Source organism: Colossoma macropomum, unplaced genomic scaffold (genome assembly GCF_904425465.1).
Source record: "Colossoma macropomum unplaced genomic scaffold, Colossoma_macropomum, whole genome shotgun sequence".
Taxonomy (NCBI): Eukaryota; Metazoa; Chordata; class Actinopteri; order Characiformes; family Serrasalmidae; genus Colossoma; species Colossoma macropomum.
In genome coordinates, this window is record NW_023494789.1 from 7,094,441 (window position 1) to 7,111,951 (window position 17,511).

A 17,511-nucleotide genomic window follows, 5' to 3' on the forward strand; every position below is an offset into this window, starting at 1 on the left:
TAGAGTATAGAGATTTTTTTTAAGTTGGGCTTTTGTTTGTGCACCCAGGCTGGACTTCATCTATGACTTGTTTGAGCAAGTGGGCAGCAGGAATAATGAGGAGACTCTGAAAATGGGCACTGCCAGAAAAAAGCCCACTGTCAGCTCCCAGTTCAGGGTGAGTGCTGCTTCATATTCTCTCTCTCAGACTAATGAAAACCCACAAAATAAATCTGCATCTGTAAAACTATCTAAATAAACCAGTGTCAGTGTCAACAACATTTCTAATGCTTTTTATATAACAGTATCTTGTAAATATGTGATTCATCATCTATCCTATTACCCAGGATTCCCTCCATGCCTTAATGGCCACTCTGAGTGTGTCCAACCCTTTCTTTGTGCGCTGCATCAAACCCAACATGGACAAGGTGAGATTTGCCACTTGATTTGATTTAGTTCAGTAAGATTATGACATTTTCTGAAACCACAGCAAAGCATGTTATGGACCTCTCTCAATGTGCTTATCATTTGATGTCTTTAGACACCCAGCAGCTTTGTCCCAGAAGTGGTTCTGAACCAGTTGCGCTACTCAGGCATGCTGGAGACAGTGAAGATCCGCAGAGCAGGCTTTCCTGTCAGACGCACTTTCAAAGACTTCTTCAGCAGGTGAGGGTGCTCAATCCTGAACATCCGCACCACTTTAGACTCCTGTATGTTGTACTGGATATATTTTTACCAAATGAATTTTACCCTTTGTCCGGTTTTACCTGGTTTTTGTTTGGTCTAGTGACTTACAGAAGTGACTAAACACTCCAAGTGATAAATAGTGCACAACCGGAAACTAGTTTTTACTGTTTTGGCTTTGATGATGTAGACACTATTGAATTGCAGTATTTTCTGCAAAGCCAAGTGCAAGGTTGTAGTTTTAGTCTCAGAAGTGAGGGGAGCACTTATTCTCTCATCAAACATTTCTTTTGTTTTTATCTTCTTGATACTTTGGAATATTTCAGACACGTTTCTTTGCCTCTTCATGTTCATGGAAGCATTCAGCCAGTAACGAGGTGAAGTGGCTGGAGTTTTTGGACAGTGATAGTGTATTTCTTCCTCATGCTTGTCTGTGTGCAGGTATAAGATCATCCTGAAGGACAGGGGAGCAGGGGCTGAGGGAGATGAGAAGAAGAAATGCACGGACCTGCTCACCAAATACGATCATGCAAAGAAAGAGTGGCAGCTCGGGAAGACCAAGGTGTGCTGGGCTCCTCCAGCTTTCTAACTGTGTTCTGTCCTTCTGCCATTTTATCACTGGCATCGTCAGTGTGATAATCAAAAAATGTAATTCAGTATAGCTGAAAGGTTTACCTTTTAAACGTCCACATTAATGTCAAGGTTTTTTTTATAAATTAATACATACACACACATTGTCTAATCCGCTTATCCTTCTGGGCCACGAGGGGTGCTAGAGCCTATCCTGCGGTTATTGAGCAGAATTAATAGATTTATAATTTTTTCATTGAGATACAATGAAGATTCAGTAGAAAGTAGAACATTTCTGCTTTTTATCATGCAATGTTCACACAGGGCAGCCGGTGTTTTTTTCGAAAGGTATAACAAATTTGAAAAAAAGTAGTTTCAGGGTTTTTTTTATTTGACATTGACTTAATGTGTGTGTGTTGTGAGCAGGTTTGGGTAGTAATGGAATACATTAACAGCTTTATGTAATCGGGGGGAACATTTTATATAAACCCTGCTGCATAACATTGAAATTACCATGCCTTGGATGTCAAGTAAAGTATTACCTAATCAAGATACAACAAAGGTAACTGTGATCTGTTACAGCTGCTAAGAAAGCAGCAATTAAATTACAGATACAGTGTAGAAGTAGGGTAATGAATATCAGGATAACACTTTTTTCTCTAACAGCAATTTTCTTGCCTTTCTTTCTCTACAAGTTAAATTCTTTGTTGCTTTTTTCCTTTTCATGAGATTTTGTCTCCCTTTACCTCAAGAAAAAATACAAATTTAGCTGAACTTGGATCAGTTATAAGTTAATATCTTCCTTCTGGAGACAGTGTGCTGTAGTGAGTGATAAAGTCTCACAAAAAGAAAAAAAATCTCACTAAAACCCACTTTTACTGGGGCAACGATGTTCACTACTAGTTGATGAATCCAAGTTAAGATAAATTTCTCCTTTTTCATGTGATGCATTTCACAGTGTCTTTCACTGCTGTTCATTGTGAGTGATGTAGGTCTGTGTTCATGTTGAAATTATGTAAGCTATTAATAATTAAGTTAGGAGGATGAAAAGCTCCCAGAAATACATCACAGAAAATGAACCTGACCAAGAACAGTAGCACCTAGCAATATCTGATAGGCTCATACTGGAAAATATCGAATAAAATGCATGAAACATCTAAACAGATTCCCAAGCTTGGACGTGCAATTCCCATGAGTGCAGTTTAAAAAGTGAGTTACCTTGCAGGACTAAATAGGTGTATAAAGCCTTATTTGAATACTTGATTAATTCCACCAAACTATTCAGTGACATACTCAAATGGCTGTACACTCAGCACACACAAAGCACAGACTGTCATACATCACCTACAGGGCAGTTTTCCTGTTTCCTTTGTGTTATGTTAAAGTTGCCTAATTGAAATTGTTTTTCTTTTTTCTTTATTTCTTTATATGCCTTTAAAATGACTTTTAAAAGACAAGTAATCCTAAATTAAACAAAACTAATCAGATTACATTACTTCATTGCAGTGATTGTTTTTTAACAGGTAATCCTTAATCAGAATATTTAAAGTAACTCTCCCAACCCTGGTTGTGAGTCTTGCTCATGCGCTCTGCTCTCTGACGTGCAGGTGTTTATGAAGGAGTCTCTTGAGCAGAAACTGGAGAAGGAGAGAGATGAGGTGCGCCGCAAAGCTGGCCTCATCATAAGGGCACATCTGCTTAGTTACATAGCAAGGTAACGTGTGTGTACTTGTTTTCTCGTGTGCTCTGATTTCATTGGGAGCCCTAGCTTTTTGGAAAATTTTCACAGGCTGTTGTTTAGGCAGTGGCAAAAACATACACAAAGACATGAACTGTGAAACCAGTTCACCAATTTGGAGTAATTGTCACCAGCGTGCAAAATACTAATTAGTATTTGGGGGGGGGGCATGGGGGGTTGGGAGTTGTCCTGTGTTGGCTGGCTGCTAACTCACTCATCACTTGCTGATGACTCAATGGCAATAAAATGTTTGGTTTAGCAATTCTTCTGGAAATGCTCTTTTCTGGTTTGGATATGCGCTCTTACACACATTAACTAAGATCTTACACATCTCTTCTATCTTTGTTTTAAGAAATGAGTAACATTACATTCTTTGGAAATTGGGCAAGTATTCAGATTTACAAATATGCTGTGGCACATTCTAAAGTTTTTTAGAGGTATCCTGGGTATAGTTACAGTTGCTAGGCTATTAAAGACCAACTGCTAATACTAAGAGAGCATTATTGGCCTTGCTCTCTCTGGGTGGGTAGAATGCCCCCGCCATCTCCCCCCATTACTCAGTGTGATGCCAGCCAATGCAGGCGTCTGTTAGCTGACGTAACAGAACTGCCGATTGGTGCTTTCTTTTTCGAGCGCATTCAGCTGTCCAATGAAGTTGCGTTAGCGGCAGTTCGGAAAGATGCAGTGGCTGGCTTCACAGATGTGGGAGGAAGCTTGTGCTACCTTTCGCCCTCCTAGTGCTGGTAGTATCATGTGATTGGGGATTCTTACGTAATGTAGATGTAGATGTAATTAGATACATCTAAATAGAGAAGAAAATTTAAGAAAAAAAAAAAGACAAACTCTGTGAATCAGTTTTCTGCAGCACCATCATAAGGCAGACCTGTGCTGCAGCTCTGGTTAGTTAAGCTCACCAATTGGGTGAACAGCTAAACAATGACCTTTTCCTGAAATTGTATTTGGGCATTTTTCTTAACAGACAGCATAACGTTATAATAGCCTTACCTTTATGGCACCCCACCAGGATTTTGATTTCATTAAATTCTGGATGTCCAAAAGGTGAATTAAATTTCACACCTTGTCACACGAAAATGGTCAAAGAAAGGAAATGTTCTAACCCCTGGTTCCTCTTTGCAGGAAGCACTTCAAGAAAGCTCTGGCCAGCATTGTGACCCTCCAGAAGAACTACCGCGCCCACTTCTACCGACGGAGGTTTCTACGGAAACGCTCTGCAACTCTGGTTCTACAGAAACACCGGCGAGGGCAGGTGGCGCGGGGCACCTGCCGAAAACTACGAGAGGAGAAGAAGAAGAGAGAGGAGGAGGAGAGGAGGAAGAGAGAGGAGGAAGAGAAGAAGAGAGAGGCAGAGGGGGCACAGGCAAAAGAAGGAGAGGTATCCGAAGAAGAGAGTGCAGCAGAAGGAGAAGCTAAAGTAAGCACTAGGCAATTTTACAAAACACATTAAAAAAATATTTAAACTGCCTGGATGTGGGTCCACACATCAATTTCAAATAATTAAAGAATTTACTTTTTCAAAATAAAAGTGTTTGATGTACCATGTAAAGGTGCTACATAAAAAGGACAGTTAGTCAGAATAGAGACCACTTATATATTTCAGTCTTAAAGGCACAGTAACAAAAACAGCCAGTTTAATTGTAAGGGGTGCTAATACTAAGAAGGAAGGTTGGAAATTGTCATGTAAAATTGAAATGAAATTGTTTATAGTGCACAAAACATTATAACACAAAGGTTATAAGCTGATGTTAGGCAAAAAAACAAGAAAAACAAATACGACCCATTTAAGACGAATAAATAAGTAAATATTAGTTTAAGGCAGTTTAAGAAAAAACAATACAAATGTGTTGTTTTTGGCTTCCTGTGTCTTCTTTACATCATACACAGTTATATATAAAAGTATATAGAAACACCCCACATATGGCAGTTTTTTGCAGATATTAGTGCACAGTTTAAAAAGGTGCCTTAATTTTTGCACAGGCCAACTTCATATTTATTTTTTTTCAATATGTTAAATTCAGTTTGCATTAAAATGCGCAGAAGTAGATGATGGTATTTCACTTAGAAAATTCATGAAACGTGATTTGACCAGAGGCGCACAAACTTTTGCATGTCACTGTACAGAAGGCCTTTCAGTCCATGCTGACTCGATTTCTATGTGATTGTATCGGAATAGAAAACAAGTCGTGAAAACATTTGTTTTTTCTTCCTGTTCTCCCCTCTCCCTCTCTCTCTCCCTCTCTTCCTCTCTCTCTCTCTTTCTCTCTCTCTCTCTTTCTCTCTCTCTGTCTATCTATCTCTATCTATCTCTATGTCTCTCATTCTAGTCACAGCGCTCGACAGAGGAGGAGAGTCGTCAGATGGAGGAGATTCTACGCTTGGAGAGGGAGATTGAGCGGCTACAGAAGCAGAGGGAGGATGGTGTGTCCATGCTGTGCGAGAGTTCACGGCAGGAGCTTCGTCTGCGTCGTGACGCGGAGACGCTGCGGCAGAAGAAGGAGGCTTCCCGCGCAGCCACTCAGTCACTCGACCTGCAACACTTCGACCCCAAACGTGCCTCCCCTGCGCCTCCCCCTCCCCTGCGTGAGGAGGAGGTGGATGAAGGCTTCCATGCTGAAGAGGAGTGCATCCCTCTGCCCGATTTTCCACCCCCTGCCGAGGGGCCTCCAGATCAAGAGATTTTAGCCACCTTACCCCCTCCTCCCCCAGCCTTCGCAGAGGGCACAGTAGGATCTGGAACACCTGCTGCAGCACCGGACGTCCCTGGCGCTCCCAATGCTCCGCCTCCTCCACCACCGCCACCACCTCCTCCCCCACCTCCTCCGCCTCCCCTCCCGGGAGAGGGTCCAGAGGTGAAGAAGGATGTTTCCGAGCCTGCTGCACCTGAAAAAGAGGAGGGAAAGGTGGACGAGGAGAAGAAGAAGGCAGAGGAGGGAGGGGAAGAGGGAGTGGACCAGGACAGGAACCTGACCACGTCTGAATCCATGATGGATGCGGAGGAGCCTATCTACAGCATGCCACTGGACACAGAGTCCGATTACGACCAGGATGAGCTGGAGGATGGCCAGAGCAGTACGGCGGCCACTGACCCTGAACACGCCCGCAAGTCCACCTGCACCAATGCCAGCCAGGAGTCCTACAACCGCAGCTCTGACTCGGTCAGACATACACATATACAATAGTTTTGCAAAAGACAATATAATGTTTCATAAAAAACATAAACAAAACATAACATAAACATAACATAAACAAAAAGACATTCATAAAAAACATTGTGCTCTGATAATAGATCATTGTGCTTGAATGTGATTTGGGGGGCCTTCTGTTTAACATATGCCTACAATTAAGTGGCAAAGTGTCTAACCACCATTTCAACACAAAAATATCACTGGTCAGGGCTGTTGAAATCGATAATACAATATTGTCAAATCACTTAAGCATTCCCATCATTGACAGACAGTTCCGGACAGCCATGTATGCATTCATGAACAAACCAGTCTGAAAGAGATACGTATAATTTATGGTATAAATTGTTATTAAAAGCCAGTCTGATTAGTATAATAGACTAGACATTAAAGAGTAATCCCACTAATGTTTCAAAATTTTTGCATAATTCAGTAGTTGTGATGTGAACAAAGTCATTCAGGGTGTTTTAGTGTAAAATGTGCCATTGTAGAGAACTTTGACAGCTCATGTGGTGATGCTGATGGGAACAATTTCATGAAATAACTCTCTGTGAGGGAGATTTTAGAGGCATAAACACTTGGGACATCTGGTTCCTATCACCACCACTGTGAACATATTATCAACACTCTTGTTTCTTCCTCATTAGGCTGCAGAGAAACATTGCAATGGAGCTTTTAAATGCTAATGCTAACAATAGTACCTTTCTTCATCTTGCTGTTTCTCTCCTTCTCTCTGTTAGTATGTGGAGAGTGATGAAGAGCATGATGGCTATGCAGACACAGATGAGGAGGTGTCAAATGGAAAAGTGAACGTGCTGAATGGTAACGGGCCGCCGTACTTCCACAGCTACCTCTATATGAAGGGTAAGCGTGAATCAAATCCCTAAATAACCTCACACAAACATATACACAAACACACACTTATATATAACTACACAACACAGAGGATAGGGAGCACTGAAATGTACTAGCACAGCAAACTCCCAGTATTAAATAAACACTTGACATACTGGTGTGATTTTGTTGTCTGTACAATCTCTTTTTATTTTAAACTAAAAAAACAGTGTAATGCTCTAATGTATTAAACCAGCGTTACTAATCCTGATTTTGCTGATAAAAAGCTACACTCTTCAAAGCAGTGTTACATGGAACTTACAATTTGAATTTATAAGAATTTTAATTCTTGACAAAAAATTAATTTACACAGTTTTCCCTCTTACTGTTACCAATTAGTCAAGACATTTTCTCTTTGAAACTTGTTTAGTAAAGCTGTGAGGCTGATGTCACTAGCAAGTAATGGAAGCTTATCACTGCTCTTGGGACAAAACCTTGTTTCTCCATTTTTGCTGTTTTTCAGTTCTGACATAATTTGAAAATGGCTGTTGCCCTTTATATTGTGTGTAAATTTCTGATGAATGGATCACAAGAAATGAAGTAAAATGACTTGAAAAAGGTCTGGTTCCATTAAAAATGAAGTATGTTTTTCCTTCTCCTGTAAAGTTACCATTTTCGACAGCAGCATTATGCATTAACATTTATGCATTTGGCAGATGCTTTTATCCAGAGCGATTTACGCTTTAATTATTTACAAAGGCAGGTCAGTGCAGCGTTAGGAGTCTTGCCCAAGGAAACTTATTGGTGTGCCGTGGGGAGGAGGTGTTTGAACCCCAACAGCAGCTTTAACCACAATGCTACACCAACCATCACTGATATATACTGGTTTCTGATAATGTATGACATACTGTAATCTGTAAAAATGCAAAAAGGCTTCAAGATGACTGTTGTCAGCTATACAACATTTTTTTTCCAAATAAATTTATTTTTATCAAACTATTCCTTTAACATGACCTGTTTTTCTTCATCACTCTCTTTTCCCATAGCTGGCCTGATGATCCCATGGAGAAGGCGCTGGTGTGTGCTGAAAGACGAGACCTTTATGTGGTTCCGCTCTAAGCAGGAGTCCCTGAAGTCGGGCTGGTTGTATAAGAAGGGCGGGGGTCTGTCCACTCTGTCCCGAAGGAACTGGAAGATGCGCTGGTTCGTGCTGCGTGACTCCAAGCTCATGTATTTTGAGAACGACAGCGAGGAGAAGCTGAAGGGAACCATCGACATCCGAACAGCCAAGTAAACTACAACACACAAAATCAGAACATTTCATGATACTTATGCTTTATTTACTTACAAGGGACAGTGCACCTAGGTTAACGTCAAAGTATCTGTGCCAGTTTTAATTATTCTGCCAATTTGTGTTTTATTGAGTGGCAGAAATTGGCTGATTTGTGTTGCTTGTTCTGTTAGGTATTAACCAAACAAGCATGTAAGTTATGTCTACTGAAAAATATCTGTTCTGCTTTATCCAGGGAGATAGTGGACAACCATGAGAAGGAGAATGCTCTGAACATTGTGACAGACGAGAGGACGTATCAAGTGTTTGCAGAGTCACCAGAGGATGCCAGGTATGCTAATGTCTTTGTATCCAAAAAGGGCTTACCTCTCTCACTTATCTGTGTTTCACTCTTGTTCACTTTGTCTATCCTGCTATCTCTCTATTCTCTCTCTCTCAGTGGTTGGTTTAACGTCTTAAGTCGGGTCCACACTGCTTCTCCTGAGCAGCTGCTGGAGATGTCCCATGAGCAGGCCAACCCAAAGAATGCTGTGGTCAGTTTCATTTTTCCGTTTTTACTCTGCAGCATTGTTCTCCAATCACAGGTCTGCTGAATGTGTTTCATGTGGTGCGGTGTAAATTGTACCATGAGAGCCTTAACGTGATACACCCACCAGTTATCAAGTCCTTCATGATCCAGAGTAAATAATAGAAATAATTTATACATTTCATTTATATTATTTACATTGTACATAGTAAGCAATCAGCTAAAAACATGCAGCATATGAAAAAATGTAGCATGCTGAAGGATGGATGTGGGATGGAATGTCATCTCTGGCTGTTTTTTTTTTGTTATTTACAAAGTGAACAATGTGTATTATTCACAGTCTATAAAAGGCTCTGTACATCTCTCTCTTTCACACAACCTGCCACAGGGCACTCTGGATGTGGGGCTGATCGACTCGGTTTGCGCGTCTGACAATCCTGACCGGTGAGTCTGCTATTTGGCCAGTCACCTCTTGGTTTCCTTGCTGCACCACTAGATGGTGCCCAACCCTACAATTTCTGAAACTGCAGCAGTAATAATAGTGATCTTAATCTCTTTCTGACAGGCCCAACTCGTTTGTAATCATCACGGCCAATCGAGTGATCCACTGTAACACTGACCTGCCGGAAGAGATGCACCACTGGATCAGCCTCCTACAGAAGCCCAAAGGAGACTCCAAGATCGAAGGCCAGGAGTTCCTGGTCAGAGGTCAGTCCAGCATGTCCAAATACAGAGCAAAAGTCAAAAGTATGGGCGCCCCCTGTGAAAATAAGTCAACACATTTATGTTTTATTTTTTTCCAATATGTTAAATTGAGCAAATAAATAAACATTCTACACTTCACAAAACAGTGAATATGGTCAAAGATTTAGTTCAATCATGCTGCAGGTTAAATCAGAAAAGATGTCAAATTATTTCCCGTTACAAATTATTAGAGGGTGTTAACCCCTGGTCAAAAATTCAGTAAGCATTTTTATTGGAGACAGTTTGTGTATGTCAGATTTGGTAATTTGTTTGCAAACACTAAAACCACCAATACTAAATTTGTATCTAATAACATCTTCAGTGTGCATTGGAGAGTTCTGTAACTCTACTGTCCACTTGTGAGACCACTTTAACACTTTGATTTTAAACTGTGTCCTCTGTGTTCCAGGTTGGCTGCACAAAGAGGTAAAAACTGGAGCCAAGAGCAGTGCACTGAAGCTGAAGAAGCGCTGGTTTGTCCTGACCAATAACTCTTTGGACTACTACAAGTCGGCTGAGCGCAGTGCGTCTAAGATGGGCACCCTGGTGCTCAACAGCCTCTGCTCTGTGGTTCAACCTGAGGAAAAGGTCTTCAAAGAGACGGGTGAGCACAACTGACTGCGCCATAATGAACATAACTCAGGATGATGGATATTTTTATTAGCATTGGTAGAGTTTAAACAAGTGAAGAAGGCTGGTTACTTCAGAAATTCATTATATTTGCAAATGGATAAATAACACACAAGAAATATACTTTGAACTGGTTTTTTGAAGTGTTGGATTGAATGGGAAAATTCACTGGAATTCTCTTGTCCTCGAAACATTGATGTTTCCTCCATTATTTTGTCATTTTACTTGTAAATGATCTATGATTCATAATTTTATGGTTATTCTACAGTTCTTCTAGTTTCGAAAGCTTCTTCTCCTATAACATTGCTGCTAACATGCTTGCACTGTAGGTTACTGGAACATCATAGTTCACGGGCGCAAACATTCCTACCGGCTCTACACGAAGATGCTAAACGAAGCCATGAGATGGGTGTCAGCCATCCAGGGAGTCATCGAGAACAAGGCGCCCATCGAGACGCCCACTCAGCAACTCATCAGAGACATCAAGGTAAAGCTGAAGAGTTCCAGTTAATTTCAGTTTACAGGATCAACCTACTGTATTCAGTTCATTACATGAAATCTGCTCAGATGTACATTGGGGAATTTGAGTTGTAGACTGATCTCCTGAATGAGTCTCCTGAAAGAGTTCAGCCGTGGTAGATTTAATCCCTAACCCTTAAATAGCTGACTATACTTCCATGTGATTCCTATGTTCATATTCAAACGTAAGTTGTAATGAAATAATGCTCAGGCCCAGTGACAGTCATTAGGTCCCTTTACTTTTTATTAAGAGCAGAATTTAAGATTTAAGCCTCTTTCTGCAGGCCCCCTCTTGGTCATGAGGAATGTGAATTGACTGACATTTTAAATTAATATAATCCAAAAAATACTATTCTTTTATCAAATTAATTAAGATGCTGTTGTCTGTATGTCTGTGAAATGTTGTGACTCTGCAGCACAATTGCAGCTTTCTTCATATTAAAGAAGTACAACTTCCACAATAAAAAAAAAACACAACGAAAACCCTTCTAGAAATGTTGACTTACTTGCTTTGCTACTAGGATAAAAATCAATTTTGTTTCTGGTTTTGTAAATCATACACATTTCTACAGTCTCAATGTTTTATAAGAAAAAAAAGTTGAGTTGAAAGTGAGGGACCTCCCTCCTGAGAGAAAATTGCGTTTTATTGCTACTACTGTGAAAAAAAGGGGTTAATTTTTTCACAGCTTGTTATCTGACATGTTTGACTGACATATTTGTCTTTTATAGTGTTAGATAAAAGCCCTGTCCTGTAACCTTTATCATCTGTTGTATTTGTTGTGTGTAGGAGAACAGTGTGAATTCAGAGGCAGTGGAGCAGATGTATCGCAGAAACCCCATTCTCAGATATACCCAGCACCCCTTGCACTCACCCCTCCTGCCTTTGCCCTATGGAGAGGTCAACGACAGCTGTAAGTCTGCTCTACAAGCATTACAGTGCCCTCTGTCGGCCCTGTCTGGTGTGAGCGATTGGAGCTATACTGTTATTGGAGTCTTTCTCACTAATTCACTGTCTGTGTACCTTCCACATTATATTTGTCCTTTGCCTTTCTTTCACACTCTCTTTTTCTTCACTCTCTGTTTCTCTCTCACTCTTTCTCACACCCTTTTTTTTCCTCTCTTTCCGGCAGCACAAAAAGAAAAGGGTTATGGCAGCCTGCAGGATGAGGCGGTGAAGATCTTTAACTCTCTACAGGAGATGGAGATTGTTTCTGACCCCATTGCCATCATCCAAGGCATCCTGCAGACCTGCCACGATCTTAAGCCACTAAGAGACGAGGTCTACTGTCAGCTGATCAAACAGACCAATCACGTTCCCCAGCCCAACAGCCCGGCCAACCGTGCACACTGGCACCTGCTCACCTGCATGAGCTGCACTTTCCTGCCCAGTCGTGCCATCTTGCGCTACCTCCGCTTCCATCTCAAGAGGTGAGGCACTGCTCATACTGTTTCACTCTCAGCCTATTGAATTTAGCGTCTCTTGCTATGCTTAATGAGAGAAACTTTGACTTCTGTAGCTGGGCATAGCAACGGGTACTAAATTGTGAGAAACTTGTTGTCCTGACCAACCTGAGAGCTTCCAGATGAGTTTCTTTGGGTGTTTTGATGATTCAGTGCTTTCACTTGATCCAACAGATCATAAATAATTTTCAAAATTTCTGAAGTTCTTAATTATGTCATGTGAAAGTTTTACTAGTGTGTTTTTGTATATTGCAAGGCATATTGCAATTGCAATATGTAGCAATACAATCACAATGGTCGATATTTTGTCCATATTATACACCCCTTGTGTAAATATGTTGCAGTATTTTAAGAACATGATGCAGGTACGTTTACCAATGCAAGTCCGCCTGTTTCTTTGACAGTAGTTGCAGTATTTGGAGTCATTGTGGCTGAGCTGAACATTGTGTTTTGTATCTCAGGGTTAGGGAGCGTTACCCTGGCACCGAAATCGAGAAATATGCCCACTTCATTGGCGAGTCTCTAAAGAAGACCAAGACCAGGGAATTTGTTCCATCTCAGGAAGAGATTGTCGCCCTGCTAACCAGACAAGAGATGACCACCACTGTGTACTGCCACGGAGGAGGATCCTGCAAAATTTCAATCAACTCGCATACAACTGCAGGAGAGGTGAGAGACAGAGAGAGTGAGAGAAGGTAATATTAAGGGAGGATGAGTGAAATAACTGACAAACACAAAGTTACATTTTTATTAGGGCTGTCAAACTTAACACAACAATGTATTATTAACCGCACATGTTTTTTAAAAACTGTTAATTAATTTTCCTAGTTTGACCTGTCAAATCATCCATAGCAGTGGATGAAGCCCAGCTGCTCACACATTATATCTATCTATGTATTTATGATAGAATACACTGTTGTAGCCAACTCGTTAAAATACAGCTTTTTAATGGCTTTAATTTATAACCTTCAACAGACTATATTGAACAGTGAATCTAGGAGATCTCTGGATAGATCAGCAAGTAGCAAATGAACAAAAGCAACTGCAAAGTGGAAAGCTGTGGGTATTATTTTAACAAGTATCCACAAACTGTTGCCCTCACTGGATGTCGGTGAGAAAAATTGGAAGCTGTTCATTCTGTGGAAATCACATAATTTTCACATTCAGGTTCATGTGAACCATATTGTTATTGAATTATTGAAAGTATAAATATATCCACTTATATATCTTTAACAAAATGCACTGCTTTTTAAATGGAAACATATTTCTTTAGAGTCAAATTCGAGCAAAGAAACAAATGTGAATAATCATGATTAACTACTCCCAATAATGCGATTTATGATGATTTATTTAAACTGTTTGGCAGCTTTTGCATCTCCATATTTTCCTTTAGAGCACTGCTCTGTGTAATAGGATTATTGAACTGTCACACTGTGCATTGTGTCAGTGTTTTAACACTCTTCTGATGTTGTATCTGTGTTTATCTGAAGGTCGTGGAGAAGCTGATCCGAGGTCTGGCAATGGACAACAGCAGGAACTTATTTTCTCTGTTTGAGCACAACAAGGTCGAGAGCCGGGCTATTGAGAGCCGCATCATTGTAGCAGATGTACTCGCTAAGTTTGAGAGGTATATAGACAATAGCGAAGTACTATAGCAGTGTTTTTTTAATTGGTCCTTCCTTCCTCTCATTGGCCAGGCTTTGTAAGCCTTTCAGGAGTTAACTAAACTAACCTGTGTTTGGTAATTTGCATACTCTAACAAGACTAAAATTCATAGTCATGGTGTTGTAGATTGTTATTGACCCTGTTATAGACACGATTATTACACAGTGGGATCCAAAAGTCTGAGACAACTAGTGAAAATGCTTCTGGTTTGCATTCTTTTCTAATTTAATGAAAAAATTGTCATTAGAAGTGATATTATCAGCATAACAATTTGAGTGAAAATGAGGATTTATTTATATGTTATTTGCTTTAATGACAGTGTGCACGTGAGTTGGCATGGAATCCGAAGTTTGTGCAAAAGCCTCTGATGTGCAGATCAAATCCACCTAAGGGCCGTGTGAATATGAGCTTCAATGGAACGGATAAAACTAAAAAATCTGAGCTTTTTGTACAGATGATACAGATTTGATTCTTGAATATTTCTTCCTCATTTTACATCTCATAAAATTTCTGTTGTTTATTTCCAGGGTTAAATGAAAAACTTTGTGTTGTCTCAGACTTTTGGACCCCACAGTATGAATATAGGAAAGCTAATTGCTGCTGCATTGGCCTCTACTTTCAGGCTGGCAGGGAGTGAGGAGGAGGAGGAAGATGGACCCTGGAGGCTTTATTTTAAACTTTATTGCTTCCTTGATGTGGAGAGCATGCCCAAAGAGGGGGTGGAGTTTGCCTTTATGTTTGAGCAGGTGAGAATTTACAAATGATAAAATGAGTCGTTGTTTGTCTTTGTTCACAATAGTAAAAGCTTCAAAGCAGTACTATTATTACAGCAAATCAGCTCTCCAAGTCTTCAAATCAAGTCTTGATCATCTACTGACTTTTCTCTTTAGTCTTCTTTCTCAATCTCACCTTCTGTATTTCTCTGTCTTGCTTTTTCTCCCCTCTCTCCTCAGGCTCATGAGAGTCTGATCAGTGGTCATTTTCCCGCCCCAGAGGAGACGCTGCAGCACCTGGCTGCTCTCCGCCTGCAGTATATCCACGGAGATGTGGCGCGGACACCATGGAGCCTGAGCAGTGTGTATCCTGTGGGCCGGCTTCGCACGCGAATCCTGCAGTCCACCAAGGCCGGTGGGGCAGGGGCTCCGGGGGCTGGCGTGATGGGACCGGGGGGTCACACTCTGGAGAGGAGACGGACAAGCTTCCTGGATGGGACGCTGAGACGCAGCTTTAAGACAGGGTCTCTCAAGAAGCAGCGGGTGGAGGAGGAGCAGATGCTGGAGATGTTTGTGAAGGAGGAGATGTCGGCCACACTGACCAGCGTGCTGGAGAAATGGAACCGGTTGCAAGGCATGCCCCAGCACCAGGCCATGCTCAAATACATGACCATCATTAAAGAGTGGCCAGGGTATGGGTCCACGCTCTTCGATGTGGAGGTAAGGGTCATTTAATGTAGAGGAAAATAGTAGCTTTATACTCAGTCAAGTGAAAAATAAAATCTAAAATGTGGTGTGCATTCGCTGCTTCGAATCACCCTGTACAACCAGAAATAGACATAAAAGCTACGCTCACATTACTGGGGTGAAGTGGCACAATTCCATTTTTTTGCTTTAATGTGACACAAATCTGATGTTTTCAGAGCAGTGTGGGCACACAAATCTGACCTGTCGAATCTGAGCCGCTTTCATATGTGGTCAGTTACATATCAGATTCAAGGCCATGCAACCTTAATGAGAACGCTCAGATCAGAATTCATGTGTGTTTTTTTTGACACTGTGCATGTGCCATCATTCAGCGTCAATGAGGCAACAGCACTTAACCTGAACTTAGTGCCAGTAAATGGTGCAAAAGCATCACATCTGACCCTTTTTCACCTTCGTCTTGCTTTAATAATGAACAGCTGAGAGTGGTTTAGAGCAAATTATCTTTACACAGGTCTTGTTCTGCTAGTGAGTTTGTTTGCTGTTCATTCACATGACGTTATTCATAGGATGTGTGTATGCGGGTCGTTCAGGGATGCAGGTTTGTTCACATTAATGACAGATTTGAGTCCCATACCTACACGAATGTGAACAGTCATGTTAGTAAGGTCAGATCTGAGCAAAAAATCTGGATTTGCGTGTCCACATAGTTCTGACAACATCAGATCTGTGTCACATTATGGCAAAAAATCAGAATTGTGCCACTTTAGCCTGGTAATGTGAACATAGCCTTTAAAATCAGAGCTGTCGGGTCGGATTTCCCATTTGCCGGACTGCGTCATACATCTTTATATATTAACGTCACATGCACAGGCTCACAAAGAAGGTCCGGCTCGATGTTTAGGTCTCAAAAGCAAAATCAACAGTATACTTATGAAGACAATAAAAATTGTAGATAATTCACTTAGACTGTAGATAATTCGTTCACATTACAAGCCTCATTGCTTAAATCCGATTTTTTGCTCAAATCCGATCTCTGTGACATGATGGTTCACACTCGTTTGGGTAAGTGATTAAAATCTGTCATTAATGTGAACAAACCAGTGTCCTGAAATGACCCGCATGCGCACATGCTACTCAGTAACGGCTCGCGCAGTGGAAAAAAACACATGAATTCCAAACACATTTTAGTTACTTAATAATTTATGGAATAGATTTTGAAAAGGTAAGCCTCCCCAGACTTTGGAAAACAGTGTATATAATATTGTAATACTATAAATGCATAAATTTAGGTTGTAAATATTACTTTGTGATTGTGTAACATATTGCGATTCAACATCTGAAAGCTTTGCCTCTGTTAAGCATTATTACTAATGATAATTTACAAATTGTCTTGCTACAGTGTAAAGAAGGGGGCTTCCCTCATGACCTGTGGCTGGGAGTGAGTGCAGAAAACGTGTCTGTTTACAAGAGAGGGGAGCCCAAACCGCTCGAGACCTTCCAGTATGAGCATATCGTCTTCTTCGGAGCACCACAGCCCAGCACCTACAAAATCACTGTGGATGAGAGAGAGATGTTCTTCGAAACTCCTCAGGTGAACACATAAAATTCAGTTTATCAAAAATTACCTATCTTTGCAATCACTTATTTTTCTAATTACATTTTGTCTTCAAAATAGAGCTTGACAGAACACTGAGATCAATCAAAAGAAAGGAATAATTAAAGGAATAGAGTAGGAAAAGGAAACATATTTATAAACTTTTCCCCTTACTCCAAATGCATCGATCAGCAAGGACATGTTTGTAGTGTCTGGAGTCTGCTTCTTTGTGCAGAAGCTATGCGTGCAGTTTGATCAAAAATCTTCCACATCTTACACAAATACTACAGCATACATGACCAGAAACTCAAAAGTCTGTTTAAAAACTTTAAACCAGCTGTTACTTCTTGTTCTGTGGGCACTGCCATGCTGAAATGACATCATGAATCAGCAACTCTGAGAAGTCAGAGCTCTTGAGAAAAAGGAGGAAGTGGGAAAAGCTCCACCTCGTTGTGGAGAGTAGCCAGAAGAACGTGAAAAAATCAGGTTTTGTGCTTTATTCAAACCATTGAAACTATGTATGCTGTTTTTGTGAGACTTACCAGTGAGTTTAGATCTGTTTTTTAAATGTTAATTTTGGCTTTTAGTTTGGGCTTTATAGGTCTCTCTCCATTTAAAAAGATAGCAGCTGTTCTTGTATGACTGAAAATAGCTG

The 17,511-nt window shown here is 40.7% G+C and overlaps 1 protein-coding gene across 1 annotated transcript in view; it reads left to right on the forward strand.

The window, feature by feature from the left end:
• The window catches only part of myo10l1 (myosin X, like 1), a 109,829-nt gene that overhangs the window by 86,329 nt on the left and 5,989 nt on the right, over positions 1 to 17,511 (forward strand). The window contains exons 18-39 of the mRNA XM_036569921.1: positions 49 to 157; positions 327 to 407; positions 521 to 645; positions 1,105 to 1,225; positions 2,841 to 2,947; positions 4,109 to 4,403; positions 5,314 to 6,144; positions 6,912 to 7,035; positions 8,052 to 8,295; positions 8,532 to 8,627; positions 8,736 to 8,829; positions 9,211 to 9,266; positions 9,388 to 9,530; positions 9,976 to 10,170; positions 10,526 to 10,683; positions 11,503 to 11,626; positions 11,846 to 12,143; positions 12,638 to 12,845; positions 13,667 to 13,803; positions 14,464 to 14,587; positions 14,795 to 15,274; positions 16,662 to 16,853. Of these exons, the coding sequence (XP_036425814.1) occupies positions 49 to 157; positions 327 to 407; positions 521 to 645; positions 1,105 to 1,225; positions 2,841 to 2,947; positions 4,109 to 4,403; positions 5,314 to 6,144; positions 6,912 to 7,035; positions 8,052 to 8,295; positions 8,532 to 8,627; positions 8,736 to 8,829; positions 9,211 to 9,266; positions 9,388 to 9,530; positions 9,976 to 10,170; positions 10,526 to 10,683; positions 11,503 to 11,626; positions 11,846 to 12,143; positions 12,638 to 12,845; positions 13,667 to 13,803; positions 14,464 to 14,587; positions 14,795 to 15,274; positions 16,662 to 16,853 (4,342 nt within the window). The remainder of the gene's footprint in view (positions 1 to 48; positions 158 to 326; positions 408 to 520; positions 646 to 1,104; positions 1,226 to 2,840; positions 2,948 to 4,108; positions 4,404 to 5,313; positions 6,145 to 6,911; positions 7,036 to 8,051; positions 8,296 to 8,531; positions 8,628 to 8,735; positions 8,830 to 9,210; positions 9,267 to 9,387; positions 9,531 to 9,975; positions 10,171 to 10,525; positions 10,684 to 11,502; positions 11,627 to 11,845; positions 12,144 to 12,637; positions 12,846 to 13,666; positions 13,804 to 14,463; positions 14,588 to 14,794; positions 15,275 to 16,661; positions 16,854 to 17,511) is intronic.